At 35.9% G+C, this 26,312-nt stretch overlaps 3 protein-coding genes across 3 annotated transcripts; all 3 read right to left on the bottom strand.

The window, feature by feature from the left end:
• Positions 254–7,047, bottom strand: LOC109716301 (peroxidase 25-like). The gene is given in 7 exon segments (XM_020241650.1): positions 254–1,056; positions 1,481–1,540; positions 1,543–1,639; positions 2,080–2,259; positions 2,509–3,899; positions 5,058–6,424; positions 6,528–7,047. Coding segments are annotated over 5 exon segments (966 nt in total). The 5' UTR covers positions 2,716–3,899; positions 5,058–6,424; positions 6,528–7,047; the 3' UTR covers positions 254–634.
• On the bottom strand, positions 4,637–6,370 carry LOC109716325. The gene is made up of 3 exons (XM_020241701.1): positions 6,120–6,370; positions 5,753–6,017; positions 4,637–4,873 (listed from the first exon to the last, which is right to left on the bottom strand). Exons 1-3 carry the CDS (start codon positions 6,368–6,370, stop codon positions 4,637–4,639), a joined length of 753 nt encoding a protein of 250 aa, XP_020097290.1.
• Positions 7,557–12,340, bottom strand: LOC109716302 (SPX domain-containing protein 1-like). The gene is made up of 3 exons (XM_020241652.1): positions 11,828–12,340; positions 11,164–11,296; positions 7,557–8,230 (listed from the first exon to the last, which is right to left on the bottom strand). The coding sequence occupies exons 1-3, from the start codon at positions 12,107–12,109 to the stop codon at positions 7,785–7,787; spliced, it is 861 nt and encodes a 286-aa protein (XP_020097241.1). The 5' UTR covers positions 12,110–12,340; the 3' UTR covers positions 7,557–7,784.

Genomic DNA, 26,312 nt, shown 5'->3' with positions numbered 1-26,312 from the left:
CTTATTGTTTTGAAGTTTTCCCAAAATAAAACTTAAACTATAAGCAATGCTGTATATCCAAATCCACCTGTAAACTTATTTTTTTAATGATTAAGATTTACTTACCAGTCCTATTAATTTTTTAAAAAAGAGTACACTAGAGTAGTATTCAATTTTCATAAAGTATTTTAGAAAGATTTCTGAGAGAAAAATATTTTTCGTGTGCTTAGTTTTATCGACTGAACGCGAATGGAAGAGGAGGATACGAGGATAATACTCTTAAACGTGTCCTGGTGGAAAATTTTACTGCAGACATTTCATAGATGAGGTGAGCTCATATTTGTACAGAACAACAAAGTGCACACTCATAAACCATCACTCCATTAAAAAGTCTGTTAGCACTTACTACCTCTTAAATCTAAGCATTCATCCCATGAACCACAAACACCATCCAACTTAATTAGAGGCATTTGCCTCCTGGCAAAGTCCGCCCCACATAAACTACAATATTCACTCGATCAACAACATCTTCTGAACGGGTAGCAAACACACAAGCATCGAAATGGACACTACATCCCGGAATGGATACTTTCATGCAGATCTTGCAGTCCACCTCATTATTATTGTTATTATTATTATTCCTGCTGTTTTCAGCTCAGTTAAACCTGGAACAGATCTTTCTAATTTCACCTCGGGTGCCCGTCTTAACCCCAATGCTACTCATCTTGACCATAGACTTCGGGAACTCATAATCAAACCTAAGTCCCAGCAGGCGCCGTATGGTCCCTGCATAGTTGTGGACAATATTCTGGGTCACTACATCTCCCCAGAGCCTCTGATCTGACTCGAGAACTGCATTTCCATCCCTCACATTCTTGAAGTAGCTCACATCGAACTTTGCTATGCTATCTTTGTCAAGAGCAACCTGCTTCGAGGGGTTGCCCTTTTCGGGGCACAGCATTTGAAGCTGTCCCAAGAAGGCCCCATTGATGGTTTGATCAGCATTGCCTGTCGCTGTGAAGTTGTATAAACGGTAGCGGAAGAACAAGCAATCCGTCTGACCAATCGTGTGGGCACCTAAACAGATATGATAATAGTGTCAGATGCGAGCAGAAGGTGGATATAACTAAAGGGGAGATTAGTAAAAGAGATTAGTTATCAGTAAGAAGAAAGCAAACTCAAAGAGTAGCTAAAGAAAGGATGGGTTCCACTTATGTTAAAGCCTGATCATCAATGACTCAGTTGGCAATTTGGTCTCACGTAACGACATAGGCAATCAATAAAACAAAGTTCAAGATAGTACTGCATTATTGAACAAATAGAATCCGATACAGAATCACAATATGTTAAGCCTTTTCAGCACAGTTATATCACTCAACATCGAGAGTACTAACCAAATATAAGTACCAATTTTCTGTTGTTGAATTACATCACATATTAGTACAGTATACTATTCTAAAGGCAATGAGCCTGTCAAAATTCAAGAGAACTTGAGATTTACCAACTAATGTCACAAGATCATGATCAGTCAAGCCTTTATCTGCAAACTTTTGCCTCTGGACAGAGAATCAGTTGGTGATGGTAAAACTGTGGCATCTGATGCAGATGAAACCCTGCCATCTCTTCTCCCCAAGGGCACAGACCAGCTTGGACCACCAGTCTAAACAAGAACTCCACACAAGGAGCAAATTAGTAGCATACCATGAAGTCATGGGTTTGATGACTCAAAATCTCTCCTTCGGGAAGCATATAATTATATGCAGTGTTACAAAGGCATAAATGTACGCACGCACATTTTCTGAACTCGAAACATCCCATATAGCACTGTTTGATTTTAGTCAGATCAAAGTTAGAACTTGCTTTCTCTGCATTAATTTTGACAGAATATTACATTATTTAATTCTGTGACTTTGTTAACAGAGCAGGAAAGTCTAAACGAAGTTGACTAATTAAAACAGTTCAATCATTGTTGTGGGGTTCAAATCCAAAAAAATGATGTCCACAGAGCCAGTTCCAAATCTATAAAATTTCCTAGTCAAAGATGCACAGCGAGTGATTTTGGCTACTCGCAGTTGTAAGTTGACATGATTGAGAACATACCAAATAAACGGCATCACGTGCAGCCAAAGCCAGTATATCAGCGCAAGAGACTACCCCAGGACATGCAGCCTCCAACTGGGACTTGGCATCATCCACAACCTCAAATCCCCTTAGGCCAAGGTTTTGCACGGCAATCCTCTCAGAAGAAGATCCGGAGATAAGAACAGATGCATCGCAGCCCTATGGAGCAAGCAGCAGTAAGAATCATCTAAAATCACTGAGATACACGTGCGCAGCAAGCTGCACCACTCGTTAGATGAGTCAAGAGCTAAGCTGAAGATATTGATAAAAAGCTGTGAGATAAAGAGATTTTTGGAAGGTCTAGTGAGTTCCAAGACATAGCTAGGAGCTGAAGAAGCAAATTGGAATCCTCTGCAATGTACATGAACAAAGTTCTTAATAACAGAAACAAAGTAGAACGAGAAAAACCTGAACAAAACAGTCGTGGAAATGTAGCCTCAGCAAACCTGGGGCAATGGAGGAATCGTTGTTGAAGAATTTCTGTACAGTAGACCTTACTATGTCCTCAGCCTTGGGACAAGAAGAAGAGTAGAGCCCCTTCTGTAATCCTTCTTGGGCTTGTACTGAAAAGCAGATAAACAACAAAGCAACAAAAATGTGCAATACATACGCCATCTTAAATGTAGCTGCTATCTGCCATTAGCGCTTTGAGGAGGGATTTTACTATCTTAAGTTGCTAATATTCCCCAGAAGAAAATCTTTATATAGGGCCATCTGGGCTGTCTTCCAATTAGCTTATTGTTGTGTCTTTCTCACCCCAATGCTAATAGACCATGAGCTTCTAAAACATGTAGGCCACCATATTAGAGGCTCCTATCCTAATCCTCTAAATTGAGTATTCAAGAATATAAACAAACCCATACCATTATTCTAAAGCGCATAAGAGTGTGAAAACAGTCAGTCTCCACTGACTCTCCACTTTGCTTATACCTTTAACTACTAAAGCTAAGGGCGACTAAACACAAATATTAGGAGGGAATTTTCCCTTTTCATATTTGAGCCTTTTGTACTAGTTGCAAGTGCATAGGACAATCTATCATGACAACCAGGTTCATGAACTTGTGATAAGTTTTGGTTTCACCTAGAAGCATCAGGCTGAGATGAAGATTAATAATTATGAAACAAAGAAATAGAATTGGTTCAATGAGGTTGATCAAAAGAGCTCCCGAAAGATAAAGCTAGTGCACTTCATAGTAACATATTTTATTACATTTATATCAATCAAGTAAGAGAAAAGACATGTATAATATCCCTCAAACAGAAATAGCTTTCTAACATGGTATATCTGAATCTGCCCAGATATGCCATTTAAATGTGTTGCAGAAATCATAAAATGGTTGGCTATCATCTATTATCCATGGAACACAAGAAAATTAATTCATCACATCATCCATGATGAGCCTTTGGCCTCCTGTCTGGCCCATGTTCATCTTCTTCCAAATTTTTACAAAACAAGTCATTTTATCATAACAGAAAAACTCAAAAGTCAAGCCAAGCCGTCAATGAAACCTATTAAAAGTTCCAGGACGGAAACAATGAAGACAAGCATAATGTTTACCAACATATCATCACAAAACGGAGAATACTGAGCAGCATAAAGCATCTTATAGGTCAGCAAAGAAGCTATGGTGATGTATTCATCCACAGTAGCTCAATAAGCTTCCAATGTAACACACTTGACCAGTGCAGGAAGTACCATTTTAGTGCGACAACGCTTCTTGAGTGCATACGTGAGCTCCACCAAGAACATTTTGTATTCAGAAAATTTCGGAGTGGCCAGTTGTATTCAAGAAAAACACCTAAGGAGGCACATGTTTTTTATGTCACAAAGGGAAAAAGTAGAAACTAGAAACCTAACAATTGATGATATAATAACCATTATGGCGTAGGCTAAGCGGCAAAATGAAGATAGTAATTTCTTAACAACAGATAAATTCAAAATATTCATGATGGTGGCTTCCTAAGCATCAGTGTAATGATTTGGCAGACAAACGTCTGATCTTAATACAGTGAGTAGAAAAATGCTAGTCACAAAATACTCTTAGTTTATGGGTAAGGCTATAAGCACCAAAAGTAAGTAAATGCGCATTGTTCATGCCAATCTGGTTCTATAGATCTAATTTGAGAAATTCTGAAATTGCCCATGAACCTACCAAATAAATTTACCCTAACAGACAGCTATTATACCAGCCATTCATACCCTGAGATTTCTAACGAGACATCACATATAAGCTGATCAGAATCAAGGAAATCAGTGACATTTACTCAAGCCACTGCATTCTTCATTGTCAGCCATTATATTTCTTCAATTGTCAGTGGGAACATTGAAACCATTTTTCTCTCTCTTTTGTGTTGGCTTGATTAATGTCCGAATGTCATTCATGGTGGGAGCTAAAGTTGAGAAGCTTTAATTCATGCAGTAACAAAAATGAAGAAGACATCGTTAATAGGACTAATCGGACTAAACCCTAAACCCTTTAGTTCACATTTCATAGTTGTGCTCTTTCGAAAATAATTTGAACCTAGAATGCAAAATTTAGGAATAATAGCCAGCAAATTGTCTTTGCAATGCTTCAACTTCAACAGAACAACATGGTAGAGCATCAGCCAAGTAAAAGATCAAAAGTAGAAGTTGATTCAGCTTCAATTCCTTGCAAGGCAACTGAGATCTGACATGCGAAGATAGAGTGCACAGATCAGTGCTTCTTACTTCAAGAGTAAAAATTATCAACACTTCAGGACAAAGAGATGTTATACGATAACTAAGAAGAATCTGTAATGAAGTAACACAGTAAAAGGAATACCTTCACCAACTGGCGTTGGGCATTGAAACTGAACATTAGTTGTGCTCAAATTCAGAGCTAGTCAATGCAATAGCCAAATGCACAAACTATACAACTAATGTATTCGTGTGCAAAAATGCTACAAACACTAATGGTAATTAGCAAATTGCTGACCTTTCTTATTTGCCCCTAAATCACTAAATGCAGAATTCAGTTAATCGCCGGCATCACTGTTACTCTCGTGCTTCTTGCATTCACATGAATTAATTAGCACTTGGCCAGAAGGACAGAAGCCACTCACTCAGCACTTAGCTGGGACCTAGATACTAAAAGCGTCGGAAGACGATCACACAGAAAAATATAGGCAGCCAAACCAATAATTGCAGGTATGTATAATGAAGAAAACTTGCAGCTTATATTTGTTGCTAGTAGAAGAAATGCACACCATAAAGGAAAACAGCCACAGCCTCTTATATTCTAGAAAATCGGATAATGAGTGGTCTAAAATGAGCACGAACCAAGATAATATACTGGATCTAAAACATTGGGAAATTTCTTTTTTTTTTTTAAGAATCAGTTTAGTTATTAACGGTGGCAAACATAATTTGCGATCTTAAAAAAATACACTCCACAAAATTTTTTAAGAAAAAAAACTAAAAGAAAGCAAAAAGCTGAATTGACATTAAAAAAAAAAAAACCCTCAAAAAAGAAAAAATAAAAATAGATACCATTATGAGGCGTTAGGTCACATAGATAGAGGTTACGAATGATTGCACCTAAAAATCCAATTCGAGCCATTTAGTGAAATAGATGCAAGTGCTGGGGGAGATAACGTCATCGGGTGTGCACTCACTTATCCTAGGGCACACCCCACAAGGGATGGCGGACAGAGCGCCAACAATAGGTGCTCTTCTTTCGAACCTCCTGTAGCACGGCCTTCCCGCCGGCACCACAGAGAAATCGCCGTCGCCGGTGCTCTTCACTTCCTCTAGCTCCTTATCCAAAACCATGGCCTGAACAATCTCCTTGATCTGCTGCAAGGTGAAGTCGGCCTTGCTGTCGCGGGACATTTGGATTCCCTTCCAGACGTCCTCGACGGTGGCGATCCGGAGCCTGGTGACCTGCGCCAAGCACCTGGACCTGACGTCGCCGATGAATTCCTGGTTGAGGCTTCCGTGGGAATACCAGGTGCCCCCCGATATCTCCTTGGCGGGTTCGAACTCTCTAGCCACCTACATCTTCCTGCTTTTGTTGTGGATGCTGACGACGCACTTGATCAAACCTTTTTGTTGGAGCAACCTAAGGGCCTTGTCGAACACACCGCGGGGTAGATTCGTCAGCTTCTTAAGGTCAAAAGTCCATATCCCCATGTTCTCCTTGCTGCGGATCGCCTCTAAGATCATGCGCTCCGCATCGCTGAGTCCCTCATCCGGTACTAGGGCGGCGCTCGACTTGGACCCGGGTCGCGGCCGCTTCTGAGGCACCATCGCCTTCGCTCCCTCTGCTATACAAAGCACCACCACCACCAAAAACAACAACAACTACAACAATAAGTGGGAAAGGGAGTTACAGGTCTAGGGTTTAGGGGGGGGGAAGAAAGAGAGTAAAATAAAATAAAATAAAATAAAAAGAGACGGTAGTTACCTGCAGGGGGCCTCATGGCGGGCGGAGCGGCGATGACGGAGCTTCTTCTAAGCGTGTAAAGAGTATGCGGTTGCGCAGACGCAAAGGGTGCAGCGGGAGAGAGATGGGAGCGATGGAGATGGGAGGGAGGTCGTCGGCGGAGCGGACGAAAGGGTTTTCGGTTTTGAAGCAGAGGATTAGCCTATACTATTCCTTGCGACGGCCCATGCGGTAGGCTAAGCGGAACTCAGGAGCCCTCAGCGTTCCAGGCCTTCTTACTACTATTATTACACGGCCCGCTTGGTGACAGCAGGCTTGACCCGGCCTGTGTCAAACAAATACGCGGGTCCTTTCAAGTTTCAAGTCTGGGTCAGGTCATTCCCGCCCACTACCAGCTCGTCCCAGTTCGATCAAGTGGCATCGTAGGACGTGTTCAATTAATTCTAGAAACAATGGTTGAAGAAGTATGCTATTTGATTGATTCTATGATGATATGAGAATAATATTTATTGGCTGTGTTATAACACCTACTCGATGTATCTGCACAAAAATTTGATCTTGGACCTTTAAAAGGCCATTGATGATGTGGAATCATAAACGTCTTTTCCACATGGAAAATGAATACCGTGGAATGAGTTAGCCCGGCGGTTGTCGGTCATTCGACAAGGCACTTCAGAATGTTTTCTTTTTTCCGCTAGATACGTACCAATTTTTACCAATTTTTCGGGGAACGCTCGAAAATTTCTAACTTGTCCCAAGGTGGTTTAGCTTAAACCAAAACAGCTTTCTTTCTCCACAATTTGTCAAACAAACGCAACCTTAGTTGACAAAACAATAGTAGACTGAATCATACTATTCAAACTCTAACAGTAAAACGAACTACACAAGCAGCAGTAGTGGAGACAAACAACCAAGCGATGGAGTCAGAAATCATGTATATTATGAGTCTTATCTGCGCAGCAAAAATGTTTAGCAGAAACCTTACATATTACGTGTATGAAATCACAATACGTTCAGAGTGACAAGATAACTAGCCCACAAGAGACTACAGAATCAAAAAACAAGCAGGAATTCTCTAGTTCAGCCACTTGGATTCAGAATTTGGCATTATACATCTATCAGAGAGATTTAGGACCTAATTAATTAATACACGTGAGATTATAAGTTGTACATAAAAAAGGAGGCAAGAGATGGAGATCCTAATCCATCTCCAAGCACATCCACGTAGGAACAACGAAGAAGTAAAGCAGTATGAAGCCATGAATACATCTGCTGACATCACTTGGCCACTTGTTCTACAACAGGAACGTTACTCCACCGTTCGTCGACTCCACTGGTCTGCAAAGGAGGCAGAGAGAACACACTGACCGTGGAACTGCCACTCCTGATCTCTTTCAAAGCCCGCAATGCTGCGATCGTGCTCTTCATGTACAAGCTTTCCATGTACTCGATCTCCTCTAGCTCTGGGACCCCACCTTTTACCAAGGCTGACCCTGGTTTTGAGCATTTATGCTGTCCATCAACTGCTTCTTCACCATTCTCCTCACCCGATACGGATGGTTCATTTGTCGAGAAGAGACAGTCCAGCATGGCCTCACACTCCTTTACTAGCTTGTACAGCAGATCGGTGGTGAAGAAGGGTTGCTGCAGCACTTTCTGAATGAAGGGCAGCCGAATTAGAGCTCCTGTTCTTTTGTCATATTTTTTTAGTATTTTCACCAGCCCTGTTAAAATACCATGAATAACAACATAAATTTCTTCATGATTACAGAATGAGGTCCAAGAAAAAAGAGAAACAAATCTATTTTGCGGTGAGGAAAAAAAAATATTTACAGTGAAGAGAGAAACAAGGAGCAACGAAGTATGAATCCCAATACAGCAAGAACATAATAGTAAATCATCTTATGTTTTGACTAAAAGTAGATGTACTAATTCATGCACAGCTTTCTCGGGTTTGGATAAGAGCAATAAACACTTTGACATAATGATGAGTTTCTACACGATTCACAGCGAGAAAAAAGGGCAGGTTTCATGTAATGAAGAGTGAGAAAAATCATGCTCATTGAAAAAGAAAAAGAAGATACAGTTGATAAGCAGTCAACACTCGATACATATCTGGAACGGGCTGACACAGGATAGCATAATAGATTTTCCTTCTAAACTTCTTGCAGTTCTAGGTATTCAAGTATAAATATAATCCGTTGGCACTGCTGATTATCTTTAGGCAAAAATATGCCAACATCTATATCTAGTGATAAAATGCTGCAACCTTTACTTCTATTCATCATTCTGAGTAAACCATATAATGTGATTATTGAGCTGAATCATATATTATGTCATTATAGAGCCATTCAACTGGACTTCACTATTTTGATCAAGCCATCTTAAAGTCTAAAGTACTCTAACGAAAATGTGATACACCAACCTATAATTTTGGATCTCAACCAACTTCATCAGATATAACTATCATGTGCTCATGAACTGATTAGCTATGTTCAAGTACTTGCTAGAGCAACAATCAAATCATTTCCAACATTGGTTGCACTTCCTAAACCAATTATCTCTAAGTGAAAAAAAAAAAGATACATATTGTTAAAATACATTTTTAACAAAGCATAACAGCATGGAAGCATCTCTCAGAACATGCTGTAGCATCAACAACTAGAAAAAAAAAAATCATATAATATCCGTTCTCACCTATCTTATTAGAAAGTTGTACTTATACATCTCTGCCCACTCTATATGTTCTATCTACAACAAATGACAAAACAGTTCTTCTTTCGAGAAAATTACAAAGCAATTTAGAGAAATTATTATAAATATGGATACTCGAAGTAGAAATTGAAACATCAAACCATTATGACGTACCTAACCATCACTAATGTTTACCTATTCATGTGCCTGAGTTACCAAAATGTAAAAGATGTTGAACACGATACAGATGTGATATCATAATACAATTATTTTATACAAAATATCTTTAACAGTGTGGTATAGCACTAACGCTTTTCCTAACAACAAACACATCCAATCTAAGCAATTGATGGCATTTCTTATGTTACTCGTAAAAACATCTAATGTATATCATTAGCAACAACGGCACACATATTGCAACCAAAATTCAAAAAACCATTAAAGTGAGATAAATGCTACACAGTGTACAGTATAAATTAAGAAAAAATAAAACTGTATTTTCAATAAACACATAGGAAACAATGATGGACTTTATTACCACTCATTCTACTAAGAAAATATGAATGAGCAAATAAATAAAGAAAAATAAAAAGAAAAAAAAAATTCAAGGATTAAATTATGTCAATGTCAATTTCAATATCAAGCCGTGAATATTGAAGCGGTAAGAGATGGGGAGACCCTCATAAAGGAGCTGAAGAGGTGGTGCCAAGCCGCCACCATGGTGAGAAATGAGGATGTGGAATAATAAGTCCAAAAATCAATGCCTTCCGAATGCTGCTCATATTAATACCTCTGTGGCCTCCCTACATCTATTGCCTTTCGCCAAGTGCATGGATGAGGCATGAATTGAGCAGCCTACGGGATTCATCAAACAATGAAAAAAGAGGAGGTGGCCAACTGAATTTTACTACTAAAATAAGTCGTAACAAGTTTAAGTACTCCCATTAGTGTTTGATTCGTCAACCTACCATTTGTATCTTAACCGGCGTGCTTAGTTAGACCGGGTTATCCATGTGTCTGACGAGTCAGTTAACTATGTTTAGTCGTTCTTGTCGTGTCCGAGCAGAGTCAAACATACTGTATCCAAAACTCAAAGAATTTTTAAATTATTTTACTACATAAATAAAACTATTTAATATAGGTAAATAAATAATAACAATAATAACAATAATAATAAGCATGTTAGCATAGAAACCGTTGCAGTACAAACACTTACAATCAGGCAATAAAGAAATTATCGTGACATACGACATTTTTTTATTCCGACCGTCTTGTTAAAAAATATTATTTGATAAAACATTCCAGAATGGCATTTTTTTTATAGCACTGAGATTAAGACCTAACAGTCAAACAAGTAGTGACGCGCGGAGAATGAATTCTGTAAACCAAAGAGTAGTGCTATAAGCGCGGAGTGCACTTTTAGAAACCAAAAATTGCCTCACCATTTTCCTTCACCTTTATAGGACGACCCATTCCACAACCCATTCCACACTGGGATGATAAGTGAATCTCCAGAACGAAGAAAAAATACTCGTCGTATATGCTTTTATTTTTATTTTTCCCTCTCTTTTCGCGGAAAAAAAGCTTGTCAAAGTAAAATACTTGAGATGCAATAATTGTGCATAGTAGATGCAGCTAAAATTTCTTTACAAAGCTAAACTGCTCTAAGAATCTATGTTGACTAGAGAAAGACAATAATGGAAAGAGCATGTCACAGTAAAATCAAGAGTGGAATAAAAGATATATAGATATTGGGAGGAAAATCAGTTTGACAAGACAAGCATATGATTAGTGGGATGCAGAGTTAAGTAAGAAGCATTTAAGTTGGGGCTACTCTGTTGTTCTGTAATCCTAAGGAGGCCTCAGCAGTCATATCTAGACTTGAGAGTGGGGGAGGTGCGGAGGAGAGGGTTAGGCGACTTGACAGGGGGGAACTAGGAAAAAATTAGAGTACGTTACGTACCGGTGTAATTGAAGGCGCTGTAGTTCTCAAGGAGGACCATCTCCCCATGGAAATCCACGATCTCCTTCCTCACCCTCGTCAGTTCATCTTTGAAATCTCTTCCGACGGCTCTCTCCACTCTGTCCCGCAGCTCCTGCTCAACGACAAGGGGGATGTGTAAGATCTGGTTAGATGCCCGCATCGCGTGCATGGGAGCAAGACCGACAAGCCACGCACATAGATATATATATAGATATATAGTGATCGCAAGAACAAAACAATTGAAACCGATCCACAGCAAACGGTACCAATCAGAACAACGCAATACAATTCATCAAGTTATGCAAATAAAGCAGCAGCACATTGATCGATTGTTCTGGCGAAATGAGAAACATGCAAACCAATCTGAGGATCGACGACAGTACGATTGTTCGGACACGGGAGATCTTTCCTCCTTTCCCCGCGCCATAAAATTGAGGACCAATTTCTTACTTGTATCTTCGTGCATCTCGATCCTCCGTTGAATAGGAGGAGGAAAAGAAGAGAGACGGTGGAGAGAAAACTTGAGAGTTCATACCACATTTATGTAAGAAGTAAACTACGAAGGGGGTCGAGGTCGGGCGGAACGAGAATAAAAGATACAGAAAGAACAAAGAGGAAGAGGAGCTAGAGGAATGAGAAATACCTTCTGGCGGATGATGTACTCCTCCTCCTTCTCGACGAAGAAGGTGTTGAACTTGTCGAGCTCGGCCTCGAGCAGGGTGATGAATTCCTCCTCCTCGCGGGTCATGGCGACGGGCGACGCCTCCACGCCGTCCTCGTCGGCCACGGCCCTAGCCCGTTTGGGCGGCCTCTCGGCGCCGATGAGCTTCAGCCGCTTTTTCAGCTCCTTGTACGACAGGAACTTGTCCCTCCACTCCGGCAGCGTCTCCTCGATCTGGTTGCTCAGGCTCTTCCCGAACTTCATCCCTGCTCCCCCTCGCCCCCCTCCCCCCCCAACAATCGATCACTTCCCTTAATATTACTATATCTCTCTATCTATCTCACCACCTCGATCTCAATTCTCAAAGCAGCAAACAGGATTCAATTCCGGAAGGAAGAGAGGGAGAGAGCTCAGAAGGAGGGTTGAAAGGGGAAGGAAGGAAGGAGAAGGTTAAAATAATAAATAGCAATAATAATATTATCAAAGGGAAACAAAAATAATAATAATAAGTAATACAATAAAGGGAAAGGAGGAGGATATAATCTATAAGAAGTTGGATGAACAGTTGAAAATAATATCCTTCCAACTGACAAAATAATAATAATAATAATAATAATAATAATAAGTAATAATNGAGGAGAGAGGTGGGGGATGGGGGGCCGATGATATAAGAAGGGAGGGGAAGGGAAGGGGCGGAAGGATATGCGAGGACAACGAAGGGAATATTCGAGGAGCGCAAGGGAAGCGGGGCGAGAGGATATTTGGGGTTTTATTCCTTTCTTCGGGTGGGGACTGGTTTTAACGATTGTGATTTGTGACAGGGAAAGGCCCGGAGGAGAGCAGATCAGAGCGGAGGGAGGAGAACTGCCACGCCACTCACGTGTACCCTTCGGCTCCGCTCCGGCTCCCGCTTCGGCTCGGCTCTTTTTTTCTTTTTTTCTTTTAAGTGTATACGTATGCATATTGCCGAGTCTCACACCTAGTTAGTTAATTCGCAAATTACTTCCAAATTATTCACAAATTATTAAAAATTCAAATTAAACAGTCCGTTTACAAATTTTTTTCAAAAAAAAAAAATTATTCGCAAATTTTTGGGCCAGCCGAATTATTCGCGAATTATTAAAAAAAATATAAATAAAAAACTTATAATTTTTATTTTTAAATATAAATTATCTTATATTTTATATTTTATACTGAATCCGTTTTTTAAGCCGAATTTTTCAACGAATTTAAAAGTTGGAAAATAAACTTTATGCGTATTATATCCGTACCGAATTTTTGCCGAATCCGAATTAACTAACTATGGTCTCGCATTGGTATAGCGCATGATAAGTACTCCTCTTGGACTTGAATTTGGGGGTGTTTGGCCTAACTTTTAAAAAGCGCTTTTGGGTTGAAAAATAAATTTCCGCTCAATAGAACGTTTGACAACCTTACTTTTAAAATCTGATTCTGCTTTTTAGAATCAAAAAACTGATTTTGAAGGCACCAGAATCAGAAGCAGAAAAAAACTGGTTCTTGAAATCTTATTCTAATTTTGGACTAAAACTTCAAATTTTTATTTTACTTTTAAATTCAATATTTAAATTTAATTTTAATTTTAATTTTTAATTTTCAGATTCATTTTTGAATTTTTAAATTTTAACTTTTAAATTTTAAATTTTGAAAAATAGATTTCAAACTTTAAATTTTAAATTTTAATTTTAAATTTCAAATCTCAAATTTGAAATAAATAATAAAATGTCAAATTTTAAATTATAAATTTTAATCTTCAATTATAAATGTTAAATTTTTAAAAATTAAATTTTAAAATTTAACTTTTAAATATTAAAATTTTATATTTTATATTTTATATTTCATAATTATTTTTTATTTTAATTTTAATTTTTATTTTAAATTTAAATTTAAAATTTAAATATATTTTTAAATATTAATATTTTATATTTTAAACTTCATAATTATTTATATTTTTAAATTTATATTTATATTTTTAAATTTTAAATTTCATAATTATTTTAAATTTTAAATTTTTAAATTTTTAAATTATTTTTAAAATTAAAATATCAAATTTTAAATTTTGTATAATTTTGAAATTTAAAAATTTTAATTTTAATTCAAATTTAAATTTAGATTTTAAATTATTTTAAAATAAAATTTAGTGAAAATATTAATTTATGCAAACATCAAAAAAAATTTGTCAAACTGCTTTTCAAAATCACTTCAGAAAAATCACTTTTATGTAAACTCAGCCAAACGTTCTATAGCTTTTAATCAAAATCACTCCTCCAAATCAAAATCACTTTTTAAAAAATCACTTTTTTAGAAGCTAGTCCAAACGGGCCCTTTTAATGATTGACAAATGGTTTTACAAAGTCCTAGATAAGTTAAAATATGATAAGAATAGAGTGTTTTTTTTTATTGAAAAAACTTTAAATATCATTCATGTGGTTTGGTATTTTTTCACTTTAATATCTCGTGCATGGTTTAAAATGTATCAATTTAGTACCCTATAGTTTTATTTTTCTCTTTTCATCGGCTTCTCCGTTAATATTTCGTTAAATTATATAAAAAAAATTTTGGATACCCTATATAGATTTATCGAATATTTACTTTAGTACCTTTAGTTTAAACTTTGTCACTTATTTTTTTTCCTCCGTTAATATTTTGTTAAATTATTTACAAAAAACTTCAAACACCTTACCTAGATTTATCGAATATCCACTTTAGTACCCTTTAATTTTAACTTTGTCGCTTATTTAATGAAAAAAAATTAGTGAAACGGATAATAAAAAGAGAAAAATAAAACCACAATGTACTAACTTGATACACTTTAAACCACAAGGTACTAAAGTGAGAAAATGTGAAACCACAGGGGCTAACTTGATACACTTTAAACCATACTGTACTAAAGTGAGAAAGTGTGGAACCACAAGGGGGATATTTGAAGTTTACCCTTTTTTATTTAAGAACTCTACAGACGTGGAAGGCTTTCTTGCTTGATTTTTCTTATCGGAATTTCTGATAATCCCCATTTAGTTTAATTATATGCCAATTTGCATAAAAAAAATGTAGCAGTTTTGAGCTTTTGCAAAAGTAGGATTCTTTTTGGATTTTACAGATTCGAGCCGAATTTTTAGAAAACTGACCAAAATACTTTTATTCTCTTTTCTCTCTCTTTTTTTTTCTCTCGTTCTTTTTTTCTTTCTCTTCCAAAAAGGCGGTGGAGGTGGCCCGTAGCGCACACTCACCTTCCCCGTGCACCATCAGCCTTTCTCGCCTCCGACCCCACCGAGGCCGCACCATGATCCCTTTTTTTTTCTCTCCGACCCTCCTCTATTGCCTCCCTGGCTCTTTACGACAGTAAAGAGAGTAACGTCGTATCCTCTTCCTCTACTTTTCTCTCGTTCTTTTTTTTTACTCTTCGACCCCTCCTCAACCGCCTCCGCGATCTTCCACAACGATAACAAAGATAGCATCGCATCCTCTTACTCCGCTTTCGCCGGCGCAGGCACCGACACCGGCACCGTTGAAGGAGGACTCGGAGCGAGCGCGGGTAAGAGCGGAGCCAAGAAAAAAATATAAAATAAATAAATTAAAAAGAATAAAGAATAAAATATAAACTAAAATAAAGAATCAGAGAGAAAAGAAGATGATGATGAAGATACAGTGTTTCAGAGGAACGTTGCGCTATTTTAAAAAATTTTCACTTTTCTGAATGAAAGCTGCACTTTTCGAACGAACTTGCACTTTTTGGGCGAAAATTATACTATTTCTCCTGCTACACACAAAAACAAAGAGAAATGAGGAGGAAGAAGAGGAGAAATTTTTTTTAAAACAGTGCAATGTTTTTTAAAAATACTGCATCTTCATCATCCTTTTCTTTTCTCTCCGATTCTTTATTTTTTTTGTAGAAAAAAATAATTTTTTATATTTTTTTCTTTATTTTTTTATTTTTTTTATTTTTTATATATATTTTTTTGGCTCTGCTCTCACTCGCGTTCGCTCCGAGTCCTCCTTCTCCGACGCTGGTGTTGGTGCCTGCGCCGGTGAAGGTTGAGTAAGAGGATACGGCGCTATCTTTGTTACCATTATAAAGAGTCGCGGCGATGGTGGAAAGGGATCGAAGAGAGAAAAAAAAAAGAGAGGAAGAAGATGTGGCGTTATCATCTTTACTGTCGTAAAGAATCGGGAAGGCAATGGAGGAGACTCGAAGAGAACAAAAAAAAAAGGAGGGACGCGGTGCAGTCTTAGCGAGGTTAGAGGCGAGGAAGGCGGGGAGTGCGCAGCGAGGGTGAGGGTGCGTCAGATAGAGGCGAGGCGAGCCGCCTCTACCTCCGCCTGCCTCTTTGAAGAGAAAGAAAAAAAGAACAAGAGAAAAAAAAAAAGAAAAAAAAAAGAAAGAAGAGGAGAGAGAAAAGGTAATAAGAGTAATTGGTCAGTTTTTTTGAAAATTCCGTCCGAATTTGTAAAAAAGTAAAAAACGGTCTACTTTTCCAAAAGCTCAAAACTAGTGAATTTCTAGCATTAATTATAAGTAGCCCATAATGTTATTTCCTTTAAGAAAATCAATGAATACTTCGTTATAGTTTTCTAATTAGTTTAAGAAATGGCATTTTAATCAAGAGACAGATTTATTGTGAAGTAAATGCATTAATGTTGCATCACAAATAAATTTGAATACATCAAATTAATGCTACCATCTTCGGTTCATTATTGAACTCAAGGACCACTATTGTGATCAAGGATCCAAACATATACCACTCATCTCAAGTTCAAGTAACTTTACATTTTCACCGATAAAATTATGTTTCTTTGTAGTTCACTAAAGTATTGTCATATAAAAATGCTGGCACTAATAACGATCTTCAAGTCATTGTGTAAATTAAAAATAAAAGAAGGAAGGGGGCAAACAATTTGTCACCCAAATGGATTTGTCATAAATGAAATTAATGAAATAAAGTTCTAAACTATATATGCCTTCATCTTCGCAATGAATGAAGCACGAGTGTCATTGACTCCTCTTTTTACTAAAATAAAGGTAGCAAAGACGTGGGAGATAAGGTAAGGCACAAGAGAGGAACATTCGCAATTGATTCTCGACGTTCTTTGAATTAGAATAGCATTCTCTCTTTTTTTCAAAAAGAAGAATACGTATTGTAATGTTTGATCGTAAGCTCTAGATTCGATAAGGACTTTAGGTTGATAACTGATTGGAACGCATAAGGTAACGACGTAGGTCACATACATAAGATTGCGTTTTCTGATAAGTTTTTTAGCTGAGTAATGATGAAAATGATTAACCAAAGTGTTCTAGCAGGAGCAAAAAAACAAAAGGACGATAAGATCAACTATTTATTCAAAAGTCAGAACAGCAAGTCATCGATATGCCTGAGTATTTATCCGCCAGTTGTTGATATTTTCAAACTACACGAATATGAAATTCGGGTAGCTTTCACAAGATTCAATTGGGCTTCTAATTGTAGTTGCGCTTATCAATCTTGTTATATATGAAAAGTACCTATGTCAATTTAGACTCTTTTAAATTCACCCAAGAGAAAAGGGAAAAAGAATAATTTCGAGCACAGTTACTGAAATGAACTTTATTAGAATTTGTTTAAATAAGTGCTTGTGCAAGTTGTGTACGTGTAATATCCAAGCAAGTAGCTATATATATAACTCTTACTTGTTAACTTGTTAAAAGTTTGATGCTATAATTATGAGATTGTAGTTGTGTCATTTTTAGTCCCACGGAAGCAATTATGGCGAAGCTACCTATGCAGCAGCAAGAATTGGTTGAAACCCCATACGTGGCAGATTCGGAGAAACTGAATAAAACTATTTTGAAACCGAAATCACAAAAAAGCTCGGTGGGTATCACTTACATTTTAACTCGCCGAAGAAACTTAATTATCTCGGTCAAGGCAACTTTAGGTTAGGGAACAACACGTACAGAATTAATTCCTTTATAAGACATTTGAAGTAGCGGAATTTATAACCTAAAATTTCTGATCTCTTGTGTTCTAAAAACAAATAAAATCTGCAGGTACCTTCGAACCATCTATACAAGAGAATTATTAAACTAAAATAGCATGCCCCCAGAAATTATAGTTCAACACGAAGGATGCATAACTATTGAACAATCTCAACAATAATCTACAAAAATGATGATAATAATAATAATAATAATCAGAAGCATGATAATAATAATAATAACAATCTCAACTATATATTGAACATTCGGAAGGAGGAAAAAAAAAGGAAAAAACTGATGAGAGAACTCAGAAGCGGCGTCGGGCTCAGCTAGCTAGTAGAGTCCGGCACGTAGTTTTGGGACATGCCCGGGAGAGGAGGACCCGTGCGCGATTGGCTCGCTGACCAGGAGAAGTTAACTAGCGTGGGGGCGTGGGGCCGTGGGGGCCGCGCGTTTCTTTTTGTTTGGCTAACTCGGGTTTAGCCAACCGCAGCGCCAAACTCGGCCGGAGTGGCGGGTCGTCCCATGCGTGTTAGCTCAGGTAGCAACTTGTTCCGCCCTTCCTTTCTTCTGAAGTGATTGTGAGCCAACCAAGTAAATCCTTTTCTTCTTTCTTTCTTTTTTTTTTTGTTTTATTTTCTCTCCAGAGTTTTTTATGAAAAAAAAATAATACAGAGAAAGAAATAAAATAAAAAAAAATAAAACAAAACAAAAATTAAGGCTGGGAGAGGAGACCGAGGAGGGGCGGTGAGGGATCCATTTATTTAATAATAAGATTTATTTATCGGAAAGCGAGGCCTGATCACACGGCTGGGAAAAGGGGTAATTCCGTTGGGCGTGTGGAATATGCGGGCGCATGTTCCTCTCTCTCTCTCTCTCTCTCTCACTTCATCAACATCTCATCGACCTCGACACCTCAGCCTCAGCCTTAATTTGTCTGCGCCTACACCTCCTCTTCTTTTTACGGCTCAATCTTATCTTCTCTTTCACCTGGAATAGCGATTAAAGCGTCTTCCTGCACTCTTCTTAGTAACTTCATCAGCCACCTGTTTTTTTTTTTTTTTTTTTTTTTTTTTGTATATAGTGAAAATTTTTCTCTCCTTATAAATTTACTTAAGAGCATTATTAAATTTACAACTAAAAATGAGTTATAATTCTACAACTATCATATCCAAAGCCTATTCTTTTCCATAAATGTTATCACATTTTTTTTTACTACAAATTTTGAAGTGATGGTAGATATTACAATTTCTTTTTGTAGATATTTCTCTTTATTTAATTGGTTAATAAAAGAATAATTAAGCTGAGACAAACTGTTACAGCATGTATAGATATATATATATATACGTTGGGACGAGAGAGGAGCGAGTAACCACGGAACTAACAGAAGAAACTTAGTAAAAGAGAAAAGAGAACCTTAGAAGCATCTCCTCCCGCATATTCTCCCTCCAATTAAGCGTCCGGACTGCCTCCTCGTGCAAACTGAGTGCAAATTAAGTGTACTAGTTTCTTATATAATTTGCCTAGTCTTTTCTAGTAATTTTATCATTATAATAAAATTTATGTTTCTGTCAATATAACAAATTTATTTAACTTCATCAAATTAATTAGGTCTCTTATGATGCATAGGCTCGTTGAATCTTTCTTTCAATGGTGCACTATTGTTCACAGATCCTCTCCTTACTTAAGTCTAGTTAAGTGGAGCGGTAAACAAAAAAGTTATTAATTGGTGAAACATAATTTCCTTATTTGTATAGTTTGGAAGAAATATATAGCCACTAACTTTATTGAGACTAATGAAAGAAAAATATAAATGCAAATCATTTTGTAATGGATTTGTGTTTCTCCACGTAAAGCATACATTTTTTATAACTTACAAGATAATTAAATTTTAAAAAGAATTAATTAAAGTTACTAGAGAACGATTAACCACCCTATCCGCACCTATTTTCCATAAAGAATTTAAATGTAGATTCTATATATTTAATCTCTTCAAATTTGAAGATTTTGAATTTTCATTTCTAAATTTTATAATTCTTAGCTAAATTAGTTTAGAACTCCCAAAATTTTGATGCAAAACCTGTGGCGAGCTCCTACCGAGAACCACCGAGATCGTCGAATTGAAACCAGTTCTAACAAAGCGGAGGGTCGACAGCCACAAGAATCCCAATCTACCGCCTGAGCTGACCAAATTAATTAACTGCTTCCATCTGCCACCCTTCCCTACCTCTCTCTCCTCTCTTCCTTTCCTTTTTGTTGCAAAAAAAATCCCCATTCATGTGCCCGTTACCGTCTTATCACTCTCTTTTCTCTCGATCTCCTTTCTTAATTTCCCATCTCTTTTTTCCTACTGCTTTTCTCTTCCTTCCATCTCTACTAAGTCATGCTCATGCATATACCCCACCTATTGTGCAAACCATTCCAGAAATTTTTAATTGAGTCTAGCTATCATAAAGATTTATTTCATCTCAAATAATAAATTTGTTAGCAATACTGTAGAAATTGGCAAGAAAAAATAATTAATTAACATTAATGAGAAAGCACTAATTTATAGTAGAAAAATTAAAAACAAAAAATCTAAAATATAGTGTAGAGACTGAGAAAATAAAATAATGCAATGGTGTCTTAATTCGAGACAAAAATCAGTACAATGTAGCATATGAAATTAAGACTAAGATACAATGTATACCCAGTATAATTAAGCATTTGGTATATTAAAGTTGTATCTTTCCTCAATTCATTGTGTTACTCTATACTTTTCTTTATTTGCTTTTATTGTACTTCGGGACCTTCATTGTTCTTAAAAAGGTCTTATAATTTCACAAGTTTTAAATTATGAATAAATTTTGAGTTTTATGGAATTAAGTGTGGTGCTCACTATTGGGATGAAGTGTTTTGGATCGCAATATATATTTTATAACCTTATAAAATTATATCAATATTTTAAATATTCATGATAACGTATGCCCAAAAAAATTAATAAATAAATAAATACACTTTTTGTTGTGCCGCAAGCTCGGACATTCAGCGCGCCGATCGGCTTAGCTAAAACGGCCGACAAACTAAGACAAACGGTTGTAAAAAAGCACATTAATATAAGGTATTGTCAAGTCTCCTTATTCTTATTCTTATTCTTATTCTTATTCTTATTATTATTATATTTCAGCAAGCGACTGCATGTGTGTTATGAAGAGGTTTGCGCATGCCTTGAGTCCCGCCATGTGACAGGGACGTACATTAGTCTCATTAAACCATATTGATATCTTATCCTTTCACTTCAATTTATTTTTTAAAGCAAATGTTTACTTAAGGATGTATATAAATAAATTAAAAATAATTTCTTTTTATCGGAAAATGGGAAAAAAAAAAAAGAAAGAAAGAAAGAAAGAAAGAAAGAAAGAAAGAGGAGAAGTATTCCAATGCATGACCATCGTTTTCTGCTGGAAATTGAAATCAGTAAATAACGGATGAATAAAAGCTAGCGGGCAATGGAGGACTTGTAATCAAGTGAAGTTCGTGCGAACGGAAACAAGCAGAAGAAGAAAGGCGAGTAAACGAAAAAAAGAAAGAGAAAAGAAAAAAAAAAAAAGAAAAAAGGGGGGGAGATATATTAGAACAAGGCGAAAAGTTTAATTGCAACATTAACATCTTCTCGCTTAATTTCTAGCAGGGTTGAATAAAAAATGGTGAACGTTGAGCTGGTGCAGTTGTTTGTCTGAACTTTGAATGGAGTCTTTTGATCAGTACTCTTTCGCTGCAAATTCAGAGGAAATCAATTAAAATAAATTAAATGGGGAGGGGACGACGATCGACTACGTGGAAGGGCATATTCCATTTGTGGATGCCTTTGTGCTGCTTCTCCTTTGCTTTGATTCCACGACATATTCTCCTTCGCAGAATATTCCCCTCTTCTTTTTCTGATCTGACGATCAACCAATACATACTTCTCGAAAGAAGCTTGAAACTATAAACTAACAATTTTATTTCCTCCTTATACCTGTGCATAACCTAAGAATATGTTAGATGCATGTTACCCTTAATTAGTTAGATTTTATGCAACTTGGTGTTAACCTTCTTGATTTCTAATCCTGTAAATCTTTTTCTTTTGTTTGTACATAAAATTTAAAATATAAGATGTCTTCAATATTTAGATAGTCTGAATATTATAATGGCGAAAAGTGTTTTTATTTAGATAGTTTGAATATTATTGTGGCAGAAAGTAGTTACCACAAAATGAATCCTCCATAATAATGTTGATGTGTTGATAACATTATTATTAAACTCCAAATTTTTATTGTAAACAGTGTAATCAAATTCTAAACAGCACAATTAAATCTTAAATCCTTCACATATTGGTGTTAATACATTAATAATATAGCCGGGTACATATAGAGAAACCCAAAGTACTTTTTTTTTTATAATAGAATATTGCAAGAAGTAAAGTGTATTCAACACTAAAGTTGCCACAAGATTATGGTAGGAGGATTCGCACTTCCTATCCACCTCATTTCTTTTAATGAAAAATTGAGAAAAGAAATATGTCTTTAACTTTAAGACTATCAGTACTATGATGGCGTCACACTATCTTCTCTACTTTATTTTCATTTATAAAAAATGACAGAAAGTAAGTGTTTTTAACTTAGAGACTGTTGTGATATATATTATGGTTGAGGGAAGCAACTAGATTCACACTTTCTGCCCTGTCATTTTTTTGTTTTTTTAAGAAAATTGTACAGTTGTAAAAGTCCTGTCAAGTAGGCTACTTTGTCTAGGCTAATTCCAACAAAAAAATTTATAATAATAGTTATAAATAGATTCTTCACAAAACTTCTTAAATTTACTGGAAAATAAACAATACAAACGATATTGAAATTGAACTACTAATGGACACTAGCTAGGAGCATTAATACGTCATTTGGAGACTCGAGTACTTTTTGAAAACTTAATTTCTGAAAGTTAATGTAGATTAATTTTGATCTCAAGTATAAAGAATCTCTTTGCTTTGATTTATTATCTAGATTAACAAATGCATATATTTGATTCGGTCATACAAAAATATGTAAGAAGAGTGTGATAATTTGATTGGATATCGATCACTACTACAAATTCATGATTTAGCGGCATTTACTCGGCAGCAGTTATTTAAATAACGCTAATTAATATATTTAACAGTATTACTTGATAAGTGTCGTTAAATTAAATAATTTAGCAATAATTTACTATTAATGTTGCAAAATAGTATAAATTAGCAGCATAAATTAATGAATGCCGCCGAAGTTTCTAATATTTTATAAAAAATGACACCAAATGTAATAAAGTAGCAGCACTTATTGCTAAATGCCCCAATATTTGCTCCGCAATATTTATTTAAATTATGTCAATTAATATTTAGCAGTATTACTTGATAATTGCCGCTAAATTTAATTATTTAGCAGCAATTTACTATTACTGTTGTAAAATAGGATAAATTAGCAGCATAAATTAGTGAATGCCGCTAAATATAATAAACTAGCAGCACTTGTTACTAAATATCATTACTAATTAATATATAATTATTAATATATCCCTTTTTTATTTAGAATTAAGAAATTTAAAATTAAATTTTAAAATTCGAAACATATAATTTTTAAAATTAAACTAATAATTTAAAATTTAAAATTCTAAAATTTATATTTTAAATTTTAAATTCTAAAATTATTAATTTTTAAAGTTTAAATTTTTAAATTTATTTTAAATTTCAAATTTCAAATTTAAAACTATTAATTTTAAAACTTAAAATTTCATATTTCAAAATTAAAAATTTAAATTTAGTATCTAAATTTAAAAATTTAAAATTTAAAATTTAAAAATTTTAAAATAGAAGACTTAAAATATAAAAAATAAAAATATACATAACTAATCGTCGCTAGCGCAAGTGGCAAAGGGCTTGGTTGTTTGTATTCGAGGTCTCAAGTTCGAATCCTAGTTGATTTAAATTTCAAGCAAAGTTTAAGACAAAAAGAAATAAATGAAGCGGATAGCATCTCAAAAAAATTAAAATTTTAAAATTTTAATTTCTAAAATTAGATATTTGTATTAGCAGCATTATATTTATGTGCCGCTAATAAACAATTTAAAATTAGCATTTAATCCCTTTTAGCGGCATATTCCTAATGACACTAATTGATTTATATTGGCGGCATTTATAATGAGTCCGACTACTATGCTATTAATAGCACAAAGCACTTAGTGCTACTCAGTTTTCTGCCGTTAGATCTACAATTTTGATCATTTTCACCCATTAGATCATACTATTCAACCAACCACCCACTCAACCCCTAGGGGGCCCACATCATCCTGACCACACATCTCTTAATCCAATGGTCAAAAATTTGATAACACCAATAACTTGGTGCTATTAATAGCATAGTAGCCTAGTTCCATTTATAATTAATGTTACTAATATTCTTAGCAACATTGATATAGACAACATTTGGTGTCATATGCTGCTAAAACTTTTAGTAGCATTTGTTGATCATTTAGCAGTATAAATAAATGCTACTAATGACTAATTTTCTAGTAGTACCTAGTCCCTAGAGAGACCCATATGATTATTTTTTTTTGAAAAATAGACCCTAATGATTATTAATTAATGAGAAAACTTCAAAAAACTCTCCTATGGTTTCGTAGTTTCTCACTTTGCCTCCCTGTGGTTTAAAATGTATCAATTTGCCCCCATGTGGTTTCTTTTTTCTCTTTTTTTTATCAATTTTATTATTTTTTTTTTAATCAGTGATAAAGTTAAAATTAAAGGGTACTAAAGTGAATATTTGATAAATCTAGATGGATATCTGAAATTTTTTTTATATAATTTAATAAAATATTAACGAAAAAGCTACCGAAAAGATAAAAACGAAACCACAGGAGGCAATTGATACGTTTTAAACCACATGGGGGCAAAGTAAGAAACTACGAAACCACAGGGGGGTTTTTGAAGTTTTTCCTTAATTAATTATATGTGGTAATGTATAGATGAAATAGAAGCTGATAGTTAGTTTGTAGCCCTCAGCTACGTACTCAGTTGGCATGAGGAAACAAACAGACCTCAAAAGAAAATGAGGTAACTCCCAGCTTTAAGTCTACTAGACTTAAAACTGTCAGGGAATTCTAAGATTAAAAAAGTTATTTACTTTGTCATGTTTAAGGATTATTTTTGGGCAAAAAAAAAAATAAAATAAAAAAATACTGTCAATACCTTTGATGAACGGTAACTTGGCTAATTCTGTGTTGAAATTTTAGAACTAGTCAATGATCACTTCTAGCCTAGTCCAGAAATCACCACTTCTAATTTTAGCTTCATTCTTTTTCAGTCTACTAATGATCTCTTTGGATTAACTATACCGTTACTCTATACAAATCATATTTTTCTCAAGTTTCACAGAATTGTGGCTGTCCCGACACTTCGATTTGTTGCATTAAATAGCTCAAACTTTTAGAACGCGTACAGCGTACGTTTCAATCTGGGTCTGGCCGCATGCTTCCGCCAATTTTGGTTTCATTCTTGCCCAACTTTGATTTGCGGTGTTATTGAGCATCCATTTCAATTGCCGGCCGCAGCTGAGCTCAAGAGGCCGGCCCAAAGTCAAATGCCGCACTTGGAGAAACATGCCTTCCTGCTCGTCCAGATTTGGCAGTCAAGGCCCGAGTCAGCCCAGCCCTGTAAATTCTGAATTGCAATTAATCCCAACCCATATCTCCGTCTCCCTTGGCCTGCGGATTCATTCCACCGCAGTAGTAGACGACGCGCGTACATCGGATTCATTCCACCGTAGACGTAGTAGACAACACGCGTACATCTATCAATAATCAATAAAATAAAATAAAAAATCCAACGCTGCTTCTCCTTCACTCATTATTATTAATATTAATCAAAGCTGAGGAAAAATATTAGTAAAAAAAAAAAGAAAAGAAGAGAGAGCTTCATAGTTCATACTCGTTCAATTTCAATCTAGCTGCATGTTGCTGTTCAAATTTTTAAAAAACTGAAACCTACAATCTAAATAATTGATTTTTTTTATTATTTTTTTTTTTACAAAAGAAAAGGTTCAACCTTTTGGAGTGAGATTTGTGATATTGGCAGGGTTAATTAATTTCCTCCGTCGGCCCACATAATACAGTGTGATGCGTACTCTGCTACTTGGTATCGTCTGGTGAGTGGTGACTAGCGGGCTGGACAAGGTCTGGGTTAAGGCTAATTTGTTGGAGCATGGATGTCGGGGAAGAACGGGTTTTATGGGCGGAAGTGTGGCTCGCCCGGTCGTGATCCTCAAAGAGCGCGGCGCCGTAACAATCGCTCCTCGACAGGAATTGGAATTTGCGATCGTTTCCTGGCACGCGCGCGAGAATTTCATCGCAAAATCGAGGAAAGGCAGGCGCAGCAGCTCAGGCAGATATCGAGTAATAACGGATGATCGAACGGATGCACCGTCTCTTACGGAGGATTTGTCGTCGTCTGAT

This window comes from Ananas comosus, linkage group 10 (genome assembly GCF_001540865.1).
Source record: "Ananas comosus cultivar F153 linkage group 10, ASM154086v1, whole genome shotgun sequence".
In the NCBI taxonomy this organism is placed as follows: domain Eukaryota; kingdom Viridiplantae; phylum Streptophyta; class Magnoliopsida; order Poales; family Bromeliaceae; genus Ananas; species Ananas comosus.
This window is presented reverse-complemented; position numbering and strand designations above follow the sequence as displayed.